This window comes from Babylonia areolata, chromosome 10 (genome assembly GCF_041734735.1).
Source record: "Babylonia areolata isolate BAREFJ2019XMU chromosome 10, ASM4173473v1, whole genome shotgun sequence".
Lineage (NCBI taxonomy): Eukaryota > Metazoa > Mollusca > Gastropoda > Neogastropoda > Buccinidae > Babylonia > Babylonia areolata.
Genome location: NC_134885.1, coordinates 40879642 through 40901560, shown reverse-complemented (window position 1 = coordinate 40901560; position 21919 = coordinate 40879642). Strand labels below are relative to the sequence as shown.

Genomic DNA, 21919 nt, shown 5'->3' with positions numbered 1-21919 from the left:
AAAAGGATTAACTTAGTGATCGATAGACTGAACATAACTTACTGTGATGTTGGTGCATTCGTGCTAACAGAAGTTGAGTGAAAGCTGTGGCCCTAGTAATACATAACCTTGAGTTCACATCAGTGAGCCAACCAATGTTTCTTTGAGGTTTTATTTCACACATCTCCCGGCCAACAGGTGACTTTTTATTTTAGCTTTGAGTTTACTCCTCTGAGCCAACCAGTGACGTTTATTTGAGGTTAGGGTTCACTTGTCTGAGTCAAACAGTAACGTTTTTCTGATCCGTAGGTTTACTTCTCATAGCCAACCAGTGAATTTCCTTTGAAACTTGAGTTCACACATCTTAGAGGTAACTGATGATGTTCTTATGAGTTTTGAGTTAACATTTTTTTTTTTTTTTGAGTAATAATAATAATAGTGGTATCTATATAGCGCCAGTCATTCACATGCATGCATAACTCTAAAACTGGAGAAACTGAAGACAAGGAAGAGGCAGGTAAGGGAGGTTATTTTGGGAAGAGGTGGGTTTTAAGGCCAGACTTGAAAGAGCTGAGTGTGGAGACTTGAAGAAGCGAAAGAGGAAGTTCATTCCAGTTGCAAGGTCCAGAGACAGAGAAGGAACGGCGGCCTACAGTTGAGAGCTTGAATGTGGGTATGCGTAAACAGAGTGGATCCGAAGCTGATCGTAGTGAGCGAGAGAGTGTAGAGGTGAAGGCAGCCACAGAGATAGGAAGGGGCTGATTTGTGAATACATTTATAACATAGAGTGCTGATCTTGTACTTTATTCTCTGTGAGACAGGGAGCCAGTGGAGATGTTGCGAAAGAGGAGTGATGTGCTCAGATCTTTTCTTTCTGAGGACGAGTCGGGCAGCAGAGTTTTGTATGCGCTGAAGGGACTGAATGGATGAAGCAGGCAAACCAGACAGTAGAGAGTTGCAGTAGTCAAGGCGAGAGAGAATGAGAGAAACGACAAGTCTAGATTTTGCATCAATGGACAGATATTTCCGGATGGAACTGATGCGCCGCAATTGACAGCAGCAGGACTGACATGTCTGACTAATAAATTTTTGCATGGACAGTGCATTGTCAAGGACAGCGCCGAGGTTCCTAACTGAACTGGAAAGAGGGATGGATGTACTGCCAAGTTTGATTGTGTCAGTTGTGATGGAAGAGAGTTTTTGTTTAGTTCCGAGTCAGCCATGCAGTAACATTTCATTTAGCCCTAGGTTTAATTCCCAGAGCCAACCATCTTATGAGCTTTGAGTTCACACTCATTGAGCCAACCAGATTGTCTGAGCCAAATTGAGTTCACTTCTCTGAGTCATCCAGGGACATTTCATTGAGCCTTGCAATGAGTTCACACTTTCCTGTGAAGCAGCCAATAACGTTAATCTGTTCCTGTCTCTGAGCCACCAACCAATTATGTTTCTCTTGTCCTTGAGTTCAGTAGTTCTGAGCCAACCAGTGATGTTTCTTTTGAGCCTTGAGTTCACTAGTTCTTAGCCACAAATAAAAAAGTTTCTCTGATCGTTGACTAAACTAGTTTTGAGCCAAACAGGGACGTTCATTTTCAGTCACAAGTTCACTAATTCTGAGCCAACCAGTGATGTTTCTTTTGAGCCTTGAGTAAACTAGTTCTGAGCCACGAACAATGACATTTCTCTGATTCTTGACTAGACTAGTTTTGAGCCAAACAAGGACTTCATTTTCAGCCCCGAGGTTACTAATTCTGAGCCAACCATTGACGTTTCTTTTTAGCCCGGAATTCATATCTCTGAGCGAACCAATGACTTTTTTTTTTTACCTTGAGTTCACACATCACTAAGCAAACCAGTGAGTTTCATTGAGTCCTGAGTTCACTTCCCTGAGACGTTGATTTGAGCCTTACTGTGAGTTCACACTTCATGTAAAGCACCCAATGATGTTTCTGATTCAGACCATCGATCAGTTCATGTCACTGAGCCAACCATGCAGTGACTTTCTCTGATCTCTGATCCTCAAGTTTACAATTTTTTGAGCCAATCAGTGACGTTTGTTTGAGCCTTGAATTAATTAGTCTCTGAGTTAGCTCAGTCAGTGGTGTTTTTTCTGAGCTTCAGTTGAATAATCTCTGATCCAACCAGTGACGTTTCTCAGAGCCTTGAGTTCACTAGTTTCTGAGCCAACCAGTGATTTTTTTTCTGAGCCTTGAGTTCACACATCTCAGGTACGTTTCTTTGAGCCTTGCTTTGAGTATACACTTCCCTGTGAAGCAGCCAATAACGTTTCTCGGATAACTTCGGTCTGTTCATTTTTCTGAGCGTGTCTTTGAGCCAGGGGCTCTCTAGTCTCTCAGCCAACCAGTGTATTCACTTTGAGCCTAGGACTCAATTGGCTGAGTCAACCAGTAGCGTTTCTTTGATTCTTCAGTTTTCTTCTCTGAGCTAACCAGTGACCTTTCATTGAAACTTGTGTTCACTCATCTTAGAGCCAGCTTATGACTTTCTTGTTAGCTTTGAGTTAATTTCTTTGAGTCAACTATGTTGTGACATTTCTTTTAGCCTTGGGTTCAGTTCCCTGAGCCAACCAACAATGCTTATCTGGTCCTTCAGCTCAGTAGTTCTGAGCCAGCCAATGATGTTTCTTTGAGTCTTAATTGAGTTCACTTCTATGAGTCATCCAGGGACGTTTCTTTGAACTTTGATTTGAGTTCAGAATTCTCTGTGAAGCAGCCAATGATATTTCGTATTTCAGAGCCTGGGTACCTCCGAAAACGGAGTATGGCTGCCTACATGGCGGGGTAAAAACGGTCATACTCTTAAAAGCCCACTCATGTACATACGAGTGAGTGTGGGAGTTGCAGCCCACGAACGAAGAAGAAGAAGAGCCTGGATCGGTTCACTCCTCTGAGCCAGCCAGTGTTGTTTCTTTTGAGCCTTGAGTTCACTAGTTCTCAGCCAGCCAGTGTGGTTTCTTTCGAGCCTTGAGTTCACTTGTTCTCAGCCAGCCAGTGTTGTTTCCTTTGAGCCTTGAGTTCACTAGTTCTCAGCCAGCCGGTGTCGTTTCTTTTGAGCCGTGAGTTCACTAGTCTCCGAGCCAGCCAGGTGACGTTTCCTTTGAGCCTTGAGTTCACTAGTTCTCAGCCAGCCGGTGTCGTTTCTTTTGAGCCGTGAGTTCACTTGTCTCCGAGCCAACCAGTGACGTTTCCTTTGAGCCTTGAGTTCACTAGTTCTGAGCCGGCCAGTGTCGTTTCTTTCAAGCCTTGAGTTCACTAGTTCTGAGCCGGCCAGTGTCGTTTCTTTTGAGCCTTGAGTTCACTAGTTCTGAGCCGGCCAGTGTCGTTTCTTTTGAGCCTTGAGTTCGCTAGTTCTGAGCCAACTGGGGAGGTTTAATTGAGCAGTGGGTTCACTTCGCGGAGCCATTCAGTGACGTTTCTGTGAGCCATGATTGAGTTAATTACGTCTGAGCCAACCAAAGGGGCGTTTTGTCTTGAATCTCACGAGCCGAACTTTGTGTACTAAAGTTAAGTAATCAGTCGGCTCCGATTACGTCGCTGATTGCAATCGCAATCGGGAGATAATTCGCTGATCTGTGTTTTAGCTCGAAAAGGGGGCGGGGTGGGTGTGAGGGTGGGAGGTAACCCTTCCTTCTGGTCTTTTGGCTCCCGTTTAATCTTCGGGGCCGCTTGGACTTGTTGGGTATTGGGCTGGCTGATAAACAGACCTGTCGTTGTACTAATCCGATTGGGAGGGGAGAGATCAGCGGAGAGGCGTTCTGTTTCTGGGTGTCGATAACGAGTTGAGGAGTTTTCTGCTTGCCTTGCTCCTGGGTGTATGCGTCCGTCAGACGTGATTAATGTGACGAGACAAAAAGAGAAACAACAACAACAACTCCTACATCATTGTGGATCGATATCGGTTGCTCTGGTGGTTGGTGATACTGTTTTGTTTTTGTTTTTTCCCCGGTTTTGGTTTTGTTTAGGCTCTTTCTTTGTGAGGTGAGTGCGGTGACATGCACCGAGTACACACGCACACGTGTGCACAGATCCATAGCACACAAGTACATAGACACACTTGTACAGCCGTGTGCGCGCACTCACACACACACATACATTCTACTACTACTACTACTTCTCCTTTTACCACACACACACACACACACACACACACACACACACACGTTTTCATGATCTAAATAACCACACGACAAACACTATGGTTATTTTCCACATCATCCATCCTGATCTGCTTTCTCTTTCTTTCCCTTTTATTCTCATCTGCATGTTCTTTTCTTTATGCATTGTTTTGATAGTTTGTTTTTTTTCTTTTCTTTTTCTTCGTTTCTTTTTTTAAATCGCACATTGCTTACAGACACAGATAATAGAAAGAAAGGAAGAAACTTGATAGAAAGGAACTCAGCAGCACATCGTTATTTTTGCAGGGGAAAACAAAATCAAATAAGTACAGAGCATTATTTCGTTCTGTTTTAACATGGAAATAAAGTTATTTTAAAATATTTCCATAAAATCGCACAGAGAAAATAGAATAGAAAACGAAGAAAAATAGAAATAACCGTTTACCATCTCCACCGCTCTTAAAAAGCCACACCAGAAAACAACTCACAGTCTGACATTCTTTTCTTTATCCAAGGTGGTTTGATCATCACGGGTTTGATCCACTTCCTTTCAGAGTCTTTGAATCGCTGTTTTCCTCCTCCTCCTCCCTCTCCTCCTCCTCCTCCTCCTCATCGCACTCATCATCATCATCATTGATCACTGCCGAAGGATTTATTGTCAGATCGTTCTCTGGATTTGGAAAGCAACGAGAAACTTGCATTGGCATCCTCAGCACCCAGTCATGCACGCACACAAGCGCGCACACATATACACGGACGGACACACGCACACACACAATATCTAAACCTTCCAGCTCACCCACACCTTAACCTCCTTCACCCCTGACCACACACACATGGTGTGTGTCCATCGAGATCGATGATGACCATCGTTGTCATCCAGCTGGGGGATGGGGGGAGGGTGGTGGGGGGGGGGATGCTCATGAATCTATCTGTGAGTGCGCAGATGGCTGAATAGTCCAATCTGCGCACGAAATGTTCGCTGACAGTTGGGGCAGACAAGAACAGGCATATCATTGTCAGGGAGCTTGTTTGCCCGTGACTTTCTGGCCTGCCTCTTCTGAACAGCTGCAGCAGTCCTGTTGGCCTCGCACAACTTGGCACCTTTGTGCACAGCAGTGCGCCATTTGTCACGGTCCGCTGCAGATTCCTCCCAGGAGTCAGGGTTGATATCAAACGCTTTCAGAGAGACTTTCAGAGTATCTCTGAAGCGCTTCTTCTGACCTCCGTGTGATCTCTTCCCTTGTTGCAGCTCGCCATAGAAGAGCCTTTTGGGCAGCCGATGGTCTGGCATGCGCGCCACGTGTCCAGCCCAGCGAAGCTGGGACTGCATCAGGATGGTGAAGATGCTGGGAAGGGTGGCTTTTGCAAGCACCGCCGTGTCTGGGGTCCTGTCTTGCCACTTGATGTTCAGTAGCTTCCTTAGGCATGTTGTGTGGAAGTGGTTCAGCTTCTTGGCATGTCGTTGGTACACTGTCCAAGTTTCGTTCTCCACACACACACACACACACACACACACACACTACCCTTCGCCCCCATTCTCCTCATACACACAGGCATATACCCCGCCCCCCTCACACATGTGCTCATAACACACACACACACACACACACACTGGGCATGCACATACACACACATGCAAACACACACACACACACACACACACACACACGCACACGCACGCTTGCATACACGCACGCACGCACACACACAAACACACACACACGCGCACGCCAGCACTGGCACACACACACACACACACACACACACACACACACACACACACACACACACACACACACTGAGCATGCATGGATAGTTCCGACTTCCACCCCACCACCACCCATGCCCCCTCCACCCCCACCCCTCTCTCTCTCTCTCTGTCTCTGAACTGGTCTGTCAAACACTCGCAGAGCTGTATCAGTGCTAACTTGTTTGTGAGAGTCGACGACCCACACATAAAAGGATTTTTTTGTCAACTGGTTGGCTTCTCCCATTGTGTGTGTGTGTGTGTGTGTGAGAGAGAGAGAGAGAGAGAGAGAGAGACAGAGACAGAGACAGAGAGAGAGAGAGTGGGGCGACTGGATTTTATTTCACACGCCAGTGAAGCAGCGCTCTTGAGGTTAGTCATAATGCGGGCGGGCGTGGGTCTGTGGGTCTGTGGAGCCCATTCGGCGAATAATGTTTATGGGATTTGTAAAGTGTTTAAAAGCTCAACGTTAATATGTTATTGATGTTATAGGCCAGTTTTATTTATTCACGTGTTTTATTCATTCATTTATTCTTTATTGCAAGTGGCTTAAACGGTTACTGATGATTGGGACTGAGGGGGAGTGATAGAGAGAGGAGTGGAGAATGGGGGGCTTGCGATGATATCGTCTGGAAAGGTTTTTACCTTTGTACGTTGTGAAAGACGGAACAAGGTTGTCTAGTTTTTCTTCGCTGCCTTTGTCTGTCGCTTCCAGTGTATTTCTGTCGCACATTCCGAGCGCCCGCGCACATTCTCACAGACCGGCACAAATTCTCTCTCTCTCCCTCTTCTTCTTCTCTCTCTCTCATAGACACACGCACAGACACACACACACGTGCGCGCGCGCCCGCATTCATATATTTCCACACACATGGACCGACGCACACAAATCATGAACCGTAAACGCAAGCACCCATGCTTGCACCCATACAAACAAATCTCGGCGTACGCCTATATACACATACACATACACATACACATACACACACATGTGTGTACATGTGTACACATGCACGTGCACGCACATGTTAGTACACGCACGCACTCACACACACGCGCTTGCGTTACGCACACACCGAAGATGACTGCAGTGATCAGCTGTGCTGCACACATGACCGATTGGATGAGAATCTGGTGTTGGCCGCCGCGACATGTTTCTCAAGTCCATGACTTTGGACATCCCCAGTCGTGCAGTAATAAGCAACATGCACGTGGTCTTGTCTTTCATCTAAACGTGCTGTTGTTCTGGTGGTGGTGGTAGTCTGTGTGTGCGCGGTTGTTTCTGTGCATGTTACGTGTGTGTGTGTGTGTGTGTGTGTGTGTGTGTGTGACAGCCGGTGTGATGCCCCAGAATGACCCCACCCTCAAATTAATCCCATGGACTTTTTTTTTCTGGTATAGGCCTGAAATGACTCCAGCGTGGAATTAGCCTGGGACGACTCCCTTGTCCCGAAATGAATCCCCTTCTTTAGATAAAAAGAAGTAAAATCAGTCATAAACTACGATGGAGCATAGATTAATAATCATATTGCTGGAAAAACAAACAAACAGGGTGGAGTTAATCCCCAGTCTTTGTCCCGAAGACACTTCATAATGAGTTAGTCTGGCATATCTTTTCGACTCCATCAGTCGTTCTGGGGCACTACAAGGTCAGCTCCACTAAAACCCTTAAAACGCGAGTGGTGTAGATTCAGGACTTGTTTGTTTTGTTGTGGTTGTTTTCTTGACGCAGAAATGCGTGCTGTTGTTCAGCCATTTGATGGAAGCGGATATGGTTTGGAAGGGAGTTATCGGGGATCAGCACAGAAAAACTCCATTAAATATTTGGGGGCATCTTGCCTTGTAAGCGCCATGATACGCGATTTTCAAACAGTAGCGCGTTTTGCAAAATTAAGATTTCGACGGCTGTGGAAGAAGTGGTTGGAGTTAAACTGGTGCAGGAAGTAGAGTAAAATAAATAAATAAATAAGTAGAAATACAAAAAAAACACCTGCCTTGAAAAAGCTCCAAGGAGAGTGTTTCAGGGCCGACTCCAGGCCGGTGTCACAACCGTCACTGCTTGGGGGGCCATTTTCAGGCGCTACTGACACCGGAATTCTTTCCCCCTCCCTTTCTCCGCGTTGGCTGTGCGTTTCAGACTCAACTGACAAGTACCGGTGTTTGCGTTGACTCTTAACTGATAACAAAAAAACTAATGAGGTGTTTTGATATTTAAAGGTTGCTCGGGAACCGCCCATAACGTCCAGTGTTATCGCCCATCGACTGATCCCCTTGAGAAATTAGAAAACGGAAAGGTCGAGAAGTTGTTTGCAAGATGCACGGAATCTGGATTAACGGCTCATGATATGAAGGGAACACGAGGGCATGCGAGTTGGACACACACACACACACACACACACACCTCTCTTCTCTTCTCTTCCAAAGTCCTTTTGCGTTTACAGGTTGCTGTTGGTCCTACCTTGTTCGCTTTATTGTTCCTTTGAGACACTGACACTGACACTGATTTTATTGCCATTGGCAAAGATACCCTTTTGGCAAGGGGGTTACAAAACATAGTGCCTATAAGCATTGACCAAAATTGTTTGGCTGAAACAGAAGCACGTATCCAAAAGCAGACAATCAATAATGAACCAAAATATGCTCATCCACATTCGCACACGCTGACGCACAGCCACTCAAACACTCACACACATCCACACCAACATACATTTATCATCACGCACCCCCCCCCCCCCCCCCTCCGCACCCCCTCCCCCGCACCCCCATCCCCCTCACCCCTCCCCGCTCCCCATATTGTTCCTGTTAAAGAGAGAGAGTGAGACTCGAGACTCAAATGGTTCAGTGACTTGAGCCACATGCTCCTATCATGTGCTTCCTCCCCTCCTCCCTCCTACAAATTTACGCTTTTCACAACATTCTTCTGCACTTCGTAAGGAATACAAAACAACATCTATCGGTATGTATGCGCACAGTCTTCGTGGTCTGCTGCTGAGGTTCGTATTTAGGTAACTCGAGGCCATCGACCCGATTTCATAGTCACAGAGAGAGAGAGAGAAGACAGAGACGGAGATAGAGACAGATAGACGGACAGACAGATAGAGAGCGTGTGTCTATGTGCACACGTCGTGTGCGTGTGTGTGTGTTAGTATGTGTGTGTGTGTGTGTGTGTGTGTGTGCGAGCGCGCGCCTTCTTTTGTTTGTGTGTGTGTGTGTGTGTGTGTGTGTGTGTGTGTGTGTCCTGCGCCTTGTGTCTAACCCCCATGATCTTGTGTTGACATAACCTACACACCCATGATTGCACACACACACACAAATACTTATGAACGCATGCATGTGCGCGCGAGTGTGCGTGTGTATATTATGTACGCGTGATCACATATGCAACAAAACTCAACTGAGTTGAAAAGGATTTGGAACTTGGAAATCATTTAAACGTTGTTGTTTTTCAAGCCCGTTACAAATTGATACACGTTAAAAAAAATGTTTACAGAATAAGTATAATTTAGGTTTGTGACTTGTCAATATAATTTTGTTGGTACGCTGAAGTGGAATCTCCCCAATGATGGATATCGCTTTACTGTACTCCTGTAACTGGGAGTCCAGCCCGGCGGTCGCCGGATTATATGGGAGTCACTTATACGGGAATAAACATTAGATAGCCACACAAATAGTAAAACCACACTCAGAGCTTACGAAGCTGCCATTAAAGGCTAATCCCCGATAATCTGACAAATCTTACGTGAGCTGTAACATTGCCTGCTCGGTATTGACGCCATGGCTATCAAAAAATATACATGTATACTATGTAATCGACACTTAGTTGTTTATAGGTTGTGATGCAGCTGTGTTGTATGTTAACTGTAGGCCGGTAGTACTCATGGTTCATGCATTTTGTTAGAAGTATTTGTGAAGTAGCCATGTGTGAGAGAGTATTTCCGTCTTATACGGATTTCCGTATCGGCATTTTGTTGAATCCCACCCCCACCCCCGTTTCTTTTTACTACCACTGACTATGGTTGAGTAGCTCCCGGACCAAGGTCGCGAACTTTTAAGAATTTATCTATAAAAAAAAAAAATTTTTTTTAAAGAGCAGAGACTCCCACCCATGAGGAGCAGAAACTTTTTTTTAAAGTAAAGTTTCGCATGTCCGCAAAAATTCACAATGTTGTCCATGTGGTTAGTTTACTCATTAATTTTACCCCTCATGTCCTTTCTCTCCATTTCTGTCATCGGCACTATGCGCCGCCATTCGTAGGCCCTATTGTGAATGCGTTGAGAATCATCGGTCAAAATGTAGGCTATTTTTAGAACAGTGGTTGAGAATATTCGTAAAACTTTCAAAGTATGATCTGTTCAGTCTCAGTGCAGGACTAAAGCCAGCTTTTCATACATTCCTTCCCCATCCATTGATTTTTTTTATCTGCAATGCACCAGCACGGAATGTCCATTGGTAACTTTTGGCTCCGTGCCCCCAACTCTTTGTCAAACCGCTGAAAAAATGTCTGTCTCGCTCCATGGCAAGACCAGTGAGAACATGGGGGCTGTTTTAACGAACCAGAATCGGCGCCTGAATAGCTCGGTCCCCGGCTGGTTGAGACCCGATTTTACATGCAGACGGTTGCGAGTTCGAATCGGCACCCAAGAGAGTTCCAGTGAGAGCAACACCACTTGTGTGTGTGTGTGTGTGTGTGGTGTGTTTGTGTGTGTGTGTGTGTGTGTGTGTGTGTGTGTGTGTGTTGTTGTTGTTTTTGTAAGCCAAGTGCCTGACCTTCACATAAACCCAAAACGCTGGTTTTGTCTTGAGAGCCTAGCCTAGGTTTGTGTAAAAAGTCAACATGAAACGAAGTAAAATAATGAAACAAGATAAGCAAATAAGTATGCGTAAGTATAAATGCATTAGAATCAGTATAATCAAATGAAAAAAAACACAAACAAACACAAAAACATAGAAGGCAAGGGACTGAAAAAAAGAAAAGCAAAACAAAAAAGAAATGATAAACGACAGACAAAATTAACACTCTGGTCAGTTGTCTCATTACGATTTGTCTTGGCGTGTGTGGATGAGATGGTGTCATTGTAGTGAAGTCTACTGTCTGAGGTGGTCGGCCGTGTCACCTGATCAGGTGGGTGTCTCGACGACGTCAGCCCCTTAAATGCTGAACCTTGGAGAAACGAGATCAGTATTGCATTGATCTGAAGTGCATGGCTGCTAGTCTTCTTGTGTGCTTTTTGAGTAGTGTAACTGATTTTGCTGGACAAAAGCAGTGCAGTCCAAAGAGGAAGAAGTCGTGATAAAGAATGATGACTGCCCTGTCAGTAAGGTGACGGTCCTTCACCGACGAGCAGACTTGTCAGCGGCAGTCAAGGGGTTAAACCCGAATGTGACCTCGTCTGATCAGATTTGGCACCACTTCGTACCTGCATAGCTCATTTGACGGAGCGCAAAGCTCGCATATGAAGATGAATTGATAAATAGATAGACAGATAAATGAATAGATAAAGAAAGAAAGAAAGAAGAACATGAAATTATTGTTGATCATCTCTGCGAGTCGTTCTGGAGTGGCGTCAGCATAAAGTTTTATATCGATAGCCCCCTTCCTCACCGTCCCATGTACTCCCCTAAACCCATCCCACCCCTCACAGAGAGAGAGAGAGAGAGAGAGAGAGAGATCTCCCACTGACTGGGATAGTTATCCACGTAGGTCGAATCACCGTAGGTGGGTGTGGAATCTAATTTACCGGCCAGGTTTCAGACCTGTTCACTGTGGACAGGAAAAAACCCAACAAACAACAAAACCGACAGACATTGCAAAATATGCGGAGACTCAAGCTTCGACACACAACCGACAAACCTGGACGAATCATGTGAACAGTTCTTTCGTGCAGCGACCCTTCACAGAGTTGAGGGAAAATGATAGATTAGACTGGCCAGAACAGGCGTCGCTGTAGACCCCTATTCTCTGTGATTCCGGTCTGAAGGCTGGAAGACCCTTGCACGGAAGACTCGTCATCACCAGGCGCCATTACCAGAACTGATTACAGCTGATTGTCCACTCTCATCACTGAACACCCAGGAATCTGTTGGCTGTAGGGGCGAGTTGCACTTTTGCTTGTCTGTGAACAGGAAGTTCACTATCCGGTCAGTGAGGTACTGGGGTCATGCAGGTATGTTTTTGTGGGTGCGCCACCGTGACGTTTCGCCAGCGCGCGTCAAGTTTTGCCTGCGGGCGTCCCCAAGTTTTGCCTTCGCGCGTTTTCGCATACAAGCTGTCAAAAGTCCTTTCGTTTCACCTTCGCCTTGTGCACCACGGACTACAGTTCTATAAACATCCAAATGCATTCTGATTTAGTTTATTAATTCATGGAATCAACACCCATCACTAGGGAAACATTTTTAATGATAGGGAAGCATGACCACACCTACTGGTGAAACGAACGAGAGTGCGTTGGTGAAACGAATTTGATGAATGTGAAGGCTGAACGACTCTGCCGCCTGCTGATACGATGACAGAAAAGGTGGGGAGCCGGTTTTTGAAGAACAAAGTAAAGGAGAAACGCGTGGCTCCCCATTAATTTGTGTCCTTGTGAGTGTGCGGAAAGCACTGGCTGGCCTGGCTGAGCACCAGTCCGTCACCTGTCAGTGCATTCCTTGAACTAGTGACCAGCTTGTAGCTGTTGCTTCAAAGGCCGAGTTTTCTTCTTGTTTGTTTTTTCTTTCATTACTTTGGTTTCTCTGTGGTTCTAAGAACTGAACGACGGGTATACAGCCCAGAAAGGGTTCCTTTGCGCGGCGATCGGCTGGGCTAAAAGGAACATTAAATTTTGAATTGACCTTGCTGTTGTTCGTGGTGGTGTTCTTTGATGGAGGTCTTGCGAGCATAAGCTCTCATATCTTCCGTCCAAGTTACATGCTGGCCCCAGAAACTGTATTTCAGTACGACTGAGAAGAGGGGGTCCACGGCCGGTCACTGCACACGTATTGATTTTGTACCGGCTGACCCTGTCTTCACACACAGAATGAACGAATCCCATTGCTTGAGCAGCTGTGGCATGAACTGAACTGGTCACAACCTTTCTGGTGTATGGGTCGAGTTTAACGTCCTGCAATGTGGAGCAGTAGCCACTTCAGTGGAAAAGGGCCCGACTAGGAAGCGAGTTTCTACGGTTTTATTTTTCAGGAACAGGATTTTTACGCCACCCATCCCCTCCCACACGCCTCCACTAGACCGTGAGTGGTGGTCTGGGTGCTATTCTTTCGGGTGATACGAGAAACCGAGGCCCCGGTGTGCAGCACGCACTTAGCGCGCGTAATAGAACCCACAGCAACAAAAAGGATGTCCCTATCAAATTTCTAGAGGAAAAAAGTAACTCAGATAGTAAAAGAAATACACTTTGATATGGAAAAGGGGTGGTGGTGGAGGGAGGTTGGGGGGGGGGGGGGGATAGAGATATCCATGCACTGTGGTGACGTGATCTCTCCGTGGAGAGCGGCCCAAAATTCACACAGAGGAATCTGTTGAGACCAACAACAAAAAAGTGCCAGGGTGTCAGTGGTTGTTACAGCTGATGGCTGGCGTGGGTACTGACTTGTTTTGTTTTTTTCCCCGACTTCGGGATAGCTTATTTGGTAACTTGCAGCTTAGTTTTTGGGATGAATTGACAACTTAAACTCATGTTGTGCCTGATCAGAGATGATTAGATATATTACTTTTTGTGTGTGGTTTTCAGACTTGATGTTATGTTATACTGGTTTAAACTTGAGATACGTGAAACTGACCTGCGCGGGTTTTTTTTTTTTTTTTTTTATTGTTTGGGTGGTTTTTTTTGTTTGTTGTTTTTTGTTTTGTTTTGTTTTGTTGTTTTTTGTTGTTGTTTTTTGTTTCTTTGTTTGTTTTGTTTGTTTGTTTTCCCCACAAACGACCGGAACCGAAACGTGAAACTTCGAGATCCAGTCCTGGTGAACATTCCAAGCGTGTGCATGCACACTCTTTCGCCGCAAAACCGGCTAATCCCTCAGACAACAAAAATGTTAGCAGTCATAAACTTCCCAACTCTGCAAGACACACACGGGAGAAAAGCACAGGATTAAAAACCTGAACGGGATCCTAAGTGCCTTAGCTATAGCACACATTGCACAAGGCTGATACTACAATGCCTTTTCAGTGAAAAATCTCCCGTGGCGTTGCCATTGACAGGTGCCTGACCTCCCCTCCCCCCCCTCTCCCCACTCCCCACCCCACCACCCCTTGCTGAGAAAGCAGACGAGAGAGAACGAGGTGATTTTTGATCGAACTGGGTGCTTCCTGCGATGAACAGAGGGCCTGCTGCTTTTGTACCGGTATTGAACAGGTCTGATTATCGAAGTGACATGTCTGTTCGCGTGAAAGCGGTGGCTTGTTGAGTTGGGCTGGAGAGCTGTGGGGAAGGGGGGGGGGGGGGGGATCGATGGCTTCCTCCCCCTTTTGTTCAGTCTGGTGTCCCTGCCGCGCAGACGTGACACCACCGAGAGTGACTTTCACTGGATTGGTGACCGCGTCGATTCAGGCTTTTCGCCGGTGGATCGTTTCTGGTCGCTCGTCTTGAGATGACGGGCTGGGCTCTTGAGCGATCGAACAAGTGGAAGAGGCAGTGCCAAGAGACGCCTGGAATATCTGTGTGCACAGAGTGACCCAGGTCCGTGAAAGTGTTTGGGCAGATGCTCTTAGACTTGGCTATGTTTGTGTCGTTGATGACCAGAAATGTGTGAAACAAGTGCAGTAGTGCATCACTGTGATTGCAGACAGATCTAAATTGAAAGTTTCAATACATATCGATTTAAGGGTGTGTCTGATGCATGTTGATACGTATATATAGGCCTATTTGACAGTGCAGGACAGAGGAAACTTGAGGTGCGTTCAGTTCGGTGTTTGTATGTGTGGTTCTTCAGGGTGTGAATGTGAAAAATGCATTGTGATTGAATTGTCATAACAAGTAGTGGTGTCACTGTCAGGAAATGCCTTTTACAGTAATACAACTGGACGTTTTCAGCAGGCAAACTGATAATGTTCCCATCCGTGTACTGTAGATCTGCTAGATCTACACTGCAGAAATGTGGAGTTTACATTTGAGTACAAACAGGTGGTCAGTGTTTTTTGTTTGCTTGAAAACATGATGTAAAACTGTGTGTTTTGCATGAAGACAGCAGTGTTGTCAATTAAAAAAAAACAAAAAAACCTATTTTTCTTTGAATATAGAATATTGAATAGGTCAGTGGAGTGGATCAGTAATGTAGGCTGTGAAGTTCAAGTGGTGTTGAAATTGCTGTACTAAGTGACAGAAGAAGGCATAATCATACTTAACAATCAGATTGGCTCACTGGTGAAGTTAGAATCAGAATGACTCACTGGTGAAGTCCATGAGTTGTATTCCCAGTGGCATTCCCCCACCCTCAGTGGAACTGAAAACAGTATGGTATGCCTACTGCCAGTGGTGCAGTGATGTAGACAGTTATGACTGAGTGCTCTCTCTCTGTCTCTCTCTGTCTGCTTGCTTCTCTCTCTCTCTCTCTCTCTCTCTCTCTCTCTCTCTCTCTCTCTCTGTTGACCCTGTTTCAGGGTGGGGACTGGAGGAAAAAAAAGCGTGCCAGTGCTTATCTATTATCCTCGAAAATAAATTTTGTCTTGTCTTGTCTTCTACTCTTTCTGACTGTCTGGTTGGCTGTCTCTTTCTGTTTCTCAGTCTGCCTGTCTCTCAGTCTGTATCTCTGTCTCATTCTGTCTCTTTGTGTCACCTTGCTTGCTTGCCTGCCTGCCGGCCTGCGTGCTTGTCTGTCTGTCAGTCAGTCAGTATGTCTGTCTGTCTGTCTGTCTCTCAGGATAGGAACTGTTGGCCAGTCATAAAAATCATTCAGTGTTCTCTCTCTCTCCCTCTTTCTCTCTCTCTCACTCTCTCTCTTACTCTTTTCCTTTCTCCGTCCCTAGTTCTTTGATCTGTGTCTCAGAAGTCTTAGTCTATTTTTCTCTCTCATTCTTCTCCAGACGACTGCATATGGTCTCAGTCCATTCACCCTCTTTAGTTGTGGAAATAAAACCAGTAATAACATTATGTGTTCAAACAGGAGGTAGAGTAAGTGGCACTCTCCTTATGGACTCGTACTACACCGTTACTTCTTTTTCTTTTTCAAAATGATACCGTCAGTCAGAGTGCTTAGTCATTTGCACACATTGAGTACTCCGTCTTTGCACACATTGGGTACAGTCATTGCATACACATTGAGTACTCAGTCATTGCACACACTGATCACTCATTCATTGTTGCACACTCTACTCTGAGTAATCTGTCATTGCACACATTGAGTAATCTCTTATTGCACACACTCAGTGATCAGTCATCACACACACTGAATAATCTGCCATTGACTATGTACAGACTTTCTTTCTTATTTTCTGCATTGCTGCCTTTTTCACTTATCTTCTAGAAAGCCTTGAATTGTAATTTGTCTTCATTTGAATTGATGGTATGGTCAAGATGAGGTGCATGTCATAGATTTATCATACTTAATGTGCATGAATAAAACTGTGCTTATGCCTGATTTTCCTTTCCAGTTGTTTTGTTGTTGTTGATTTTTTGTCATTGTTTTTTTTTTATTCATCTCAGTTTTATGGCATCCACATTGTGTGGTCAGCTTGACATGGACCAAAATGGTGAATTATACTTTAGTTCTACAGGACTGATGGTCACAGTGTTCTCAGCCCTGGTTGGGCTATGTGTGGGTGACCGGGCTGTAACAAAAAGCAACAAGGATATCTATAGGTTTAGGTAAAAAGCTTAACAGTCCAACAGCCTTTTATGGCCATTTTGGCAGTGAAATCACATCTACTGTTTCTGGTGCTTGGCGTCGGAAGGCAAGGTCCAAACCTCCCTCCAGCTGGTTAACCTTCCTCATCCAAAGTCATATACACTCGTTGACATCTGGGTGGAGTGAGGAAGATGGGAATACAATGCCTTTCCCAAAGAAATGGGGGCTTCGAAACCAGTGCTGGTGAACACTGGATCAGAAATCCAGTGCCCAACTGATGGTGCCACAGTGCCTCTAACTCTGAGTCTTACAATGACAAGTGATAAACAAACGCTGGAAAGTGTCCTTAAGGTACACCAAGAAAGCTCATAGAGTAGTGTGGTAAAGTGATAGTCTAGGGGTAATGCATCTGCCTCGGAAGCTTGAAAATCTTACTACACTGGATCAAATCCCACACTCACCAGTATTTTCTCCTTCTCCACTGGAACTTCAAATCTGGACACTAGTCATTCGGATGAGACAATACACTGTGGTGCCATGTGCTGCAGGCACTTAATACACATTAAAGAACCCACAGCAACAAAAAGGTTGTCCTTGGCAAAATTCTGAAAAAGAAATCCACTCCAATATACATGTGTATGTGTGTGCGTGATTGAAAGCCTGACTGACTGACATAAGAAACAGATGATGAGCGCCTAAAGGCAGCTCTCAGTCAGCTCTGCCCAGGTAGGCAGTCTGTTACACAAATGACTGTGTTCGTTAAGTGCTTAAGAGTTTGGTCTCTGACTGAAAATAGGTGGTATATAAGTACCAAAAAAATAATTATGATAATATGTATGTGTGTGCATGCATGTGTGTCTGTGTGTGTGTGTGTGTGTCTGTGTGTGTGTGCAGGTCCAAGCTACACCTGGTGGACCTGGCGGGCTCGGAGCGGGTGGCCAAGACCGGGGTGGACGGACAGCAGCTGACGGAGGCCAAGTCCATCAACTTGTCACTGCACTACCTGGAGAGCGTCATCATCGCCCTGCAGGCAGACACTGCCAGCAGCAACAACAACAGGCCACGCTCCAACGCCTCCACCAACAGCCGAGGGTCAGCGCCCTTTCTCCCGAGTTTGACTGGAAAATTGAACTGAGTGTCTTGTCATTCGGATGAGACGATAAACCGAGGTCCCATGTGCAGCACGCACTTGGCGCACTGAAAAAGAACCCTCGGCAACGAGAGTGTTGTCCTCTGTCGAAGAAATCTACTCTGATAGATACACAAATAATATATGCATGCACTCAAGGCCTGACTAAGTGCGTTGGGTTATGCTGCTGGTCAGGCATCTGCCTAGCAGATGTGGTGAAGCATACATGGATTTATCCAAATGCAGTGACACCTCCTTGAGAAACTGAAACTGAAGCTAAAACAGTTGGTTTAGATTGAATCAATCTGTTCAGCACCCTGAGCTGGGCTAATTGCTTGAGTGATATATTTGCAGTGCATAGTTTGCTTAGCGTTAAGATTTTTTCCTGTTTATGTGAGGTGGGGTTTTTTTGGATGAGGAGGCTACAATGCATCTCCCTTGTTCATTCGTATGTACAAGTGGACTTATGCCATTTAGGCAGCTTTATTGTGTATTTTGGGGGGTGTGCATGGTGGGTTTGTTCATGTTTCCACAACTCACTGAACACTGACATGGGCTCAAGGATTTTTAATGTAGGTACTTGATGTTTTTGCATTTGTGTATGCATTAAGGGGGTTCAGGCGCTAACAAGTGTGTGCTTCTGGTAGGAAAAAATCTCCACCCTTACCCACCAGACAGCAGCCTGGATTCAAAACCAGGACTCTAGGGTTCAAAGTCCAGTGGTGTAACCACTCTCTTGCCATGCCCATCATTCTGCCCTGTGAAAATTGCAGCAAATCAGTGTGGGAGGTTTCAAGTCTGTCGAATTTTGGATGGTTCAATTACTGTAAACAAAACAACAACTAAAAAGGATTGCAGACAATATTCAAACACCATGTTGCCAGTATTTCTCACTGTAGACAGCGATTATTCTGAAATACCGTTGTTTTCAGGATGAAAAGCACATCAGTTGAAAACTGACTACAGACCAGCTTCAATGCAGTATACATTGCCAGTCAAAATGAAAATATAAGCATATCTTCCTTGATTCCTAGGTTTTCCTGCTTTTCTCAGTTGCATGAGTTCAAAAACATTTGTGAGGATTAATCATCTTGTTTTCCTTTGTTTTGCTTAGTTCTGATGTTGAAGATATCACAAACAGGAACACAGTAAGTGTCACAAATAGAAACAGTGCGTGTGTTTAAAACTCTTTCACCACCATAGGCTACTTTAGTTGACTAGACTGTGCACCGCTATAGGCGACTTTAGACAACATCGAGGGGTTGTGTTGAAAAGACCATTTTTCACATTTAACAAAGCTTGGCAGCTGCAGTCAATTTCCATACAGTAGAACAATGACTAACCTTTGCCCCATGACTGAGTTTGAAGTGAACAAGTTCATTCATTGTGTCGTTTTGACTTGAACCAAAGCCTGTGACTGAGAGCTTTATATCTAAAATATTTGGCACTTGGGAGCGTTTTTTCACACCGAAAACTTGGCGGTGAAAGAGTTAGTGTCTCTGATAGAGAAGACAATGTAGTTTCACATGTGTGGTTTCAGGAACACGTCTTTGGGGGGTCGATCATGGAGCACGGAAGGCACAAGGCGCCATATACCGTACAGGAATTCCCTGCTGACTATGGTCCTTCGGGACTCGCTGGGTAAGATATTATACAGACACAGAGTGTCTGTGTTATGTCAGTGGAATGACTGTTAATGTTCTTTAAAAAAAATACTATTTCTTGAAATAAGTTTCAGCTTCTCTTCTCTTTCAGGGAGCCTGAAGTCACTTTTTTTTTTTATACTTTGTGCTTCAGACAATAAAGTGATTGATTTTGTCTCATGTTGTGTTGCTCCCTGTGCAAAATCTTTGTTTCTGATACTGTTTTTGCTTTCATTGATCTTGTATGTGCAAAGAGTTTGTCTGTGGTGTGTGTGTGTGTGTTTTGTGTGCATAATGGCTTCTTCGGAGGATTGGAACCTGGAGTATTCTGATGGCTGGCATATGCGTATGTGTGTTTGTGGGTGTGTGCGTATGTGTGCGCTTATTAGTCTGTGTGCGTGAGTGTGCATGTATTTGCATATGTGTTTGTCTGCTTCAGTTTACAAGTATGCGTGTGAGCATGAAGAATGGAGATATTGCATGACGAAGTTCAATTGTGCCAAAATGAAAACTGAATGTTGAATATGTTCATGACTGCAGCCCTCTGAAAAGTAAGCATTACAGTTGTATGGCTGCATGCAAAATGAATAAATAAATAAACAAATAGATTTCCATAAACCAGAGTGAATCTTTCAAAAATGTTTAAAGAACACAGTCATATCAATTAAGATAGAAATGATATAGCTCATTTGCCAAATGACAAAATAAATCTCAGTACTGTCAACAACCAAACAAACATTGTTTCTGTGACAGGAATTTCATCACCGTACATCTGTAATATTTGTTTATTGATATTTTCGTATATTTTATTCATTTTTTTCCTGTATGTTTGGTTACTTTTTCTCTGTTTATTTTATCTTTTTTTCTTGTTTATTTTATTTGCTTTTTTTTTCCTGTTCACAGGTGGTAACTGCCAGACTTCAATGATCGCTACCATATCATTAGAGGTGCACAACTTGGGAGAAACTTTATCCACATGTCGCTTCGCACAACGCGTTGCCTGCATTGCCAACCATGCCAGGTGGGTTGAAGTTTCTGTGGCTGTGTGTGTGTGTTGTATTGTGTGTATGTGTGTGTGTGTGTGTGTGTGTGTGTGTGTGTTGAATATGTGTCTGTGTGTGCCAAGTGCTGAAATGGCCCAACTATGAGCAACATGATTTGTGCGTGTGTTTGTGTGTATGTCTGTGTTGTGTGTGTGTCTGTGTGTGCCATGTGTGTCTGTGTTGTGTGTGTGCATGTGTGTGCATGTGTGTCTGTGTTGTGTGTGTGCCATGTGTGTCTGTGTTGTGTGTGTGTGCTGTGTGTGCCATGTGTGTCTGTGTTGTGTGTGTCTGTGTGCCATGTGTGTCTGTGTTGTGTGTGTGCCATGTGTGTCTGTGTTGTGTGTGTGTCTGTGTGTGCCATGTGTGTCTGTGTGTGTCTGTGTTGTGTGTGTGCCATGTGTGTCTGTGTTGTGTGTGTGTCTGTGTTGTGTGTGTGTCTGTGTGTGCCATGTGTGTCTGTGTGTGGCAAGCCCTGAAATGACCCCTTTGCAGTGAGCTGGTCTATTAGCAACATGATTTGTGTGTGTTTGTGTCTGTTGTGTGTGTGTTATGTGTGCGTGTGTCCATTGTACGTGTGTGTGTGTGAGTTTGAACCCTGAAATGGCCCCTTTGAGGTCACCTATGCATAAGCAACATGATTTATGTTTATCAGTTTTTTGTTGTTGTGTGTGTGTGTGAAACAGTGTTTGTCAGATGTGTACCCTTACCCGGTTCAGGAGGGGGGAAAAGAAGGAGTCATTGCTCTTGTTTATAATATAACATTCAGTATTCTTGCCTCTTTTACTTTTCGTTCTTGGGATTCTCCTGAAGTTGGAAAAACTACTCACTTCTATTTTGTCATTTCCTTTTTGGTCACTGTAAATGATAACAAGTATGTTTTCCACTCCATTTTTCTGTCTTTTGCCTTTTTGATTTCTTTTCTGCCTGAACCTGTGAGTGGATGATGATGAGCCACATCAGTTTGGTGAGGACCCGTGTCACTGAAGCAGTAGCCTAGAAAGATTTTCCTCATACTGATTGATGTAACTGTTTTCTGAATGTTGAATTGCCCACAGGAGGAACGAAGAGGTGGATGACAAGACTTTGATACAACAGCTGAAGCGTCGGGTTGCTGAACTGGAGACACAGATAGCCTGCTTGAAAATGTCTACGCAAATGGGAGAGGTAGGTTTGTGTGTGTGTGTGTGTGTGTGTGTGTGTGTGTGTGTAGGTATGCTGGAAAACTAGGATGAACAAAGAAGAGAAAGGGGGTAGGGAAACTGCAGAATGGTGTGGGTTTTTTTGGGGGGAGTTGTTCATAGGCTGCAGCCCCCACATTCATCTGCATGTAAGAGGGGACCTTTAAGTTCATGGCTGTTTTTGCTCTGCCATATAGGCAGCCATACTCCGTTTCATTGGGTGTGCATACGGGGTTGTTTTTTTTTTTTTCTGTAACCCATCAGTAGCTGACATGGATAAAGGGA

At 44.8% G+C, this 21919-nt stretch overlaps 1 protein-coding gene across 1 annotated transcript in view; it reads left to right on the top strand.

Annotated features, from left to right (window-relative positions):
- Positions 1–21919, top strand: part of LOC143287006 (uncharacterized) — a 54541-nt gene that overhangs the window by 14208 nt on the left and 18414 nt on the right. Inside the window, exons 6-9 of the mRNA XM_076595009.1 lie at positions 17536–17733; positions 19311–19411; positions 20317–20434; positions 21512–21620. Coding sequence (XP_076451124.1) covers positions 17536–17733; positions 19311–19411; positions 20317–20434; positions 21512–21620 — 526 coding nt within the window. The remainder of the gene's footprint in view (positions 1–17535; positions 17734–19310; positions 19412–20316; positions 20435–21511; positions 21621–21919) is intronic.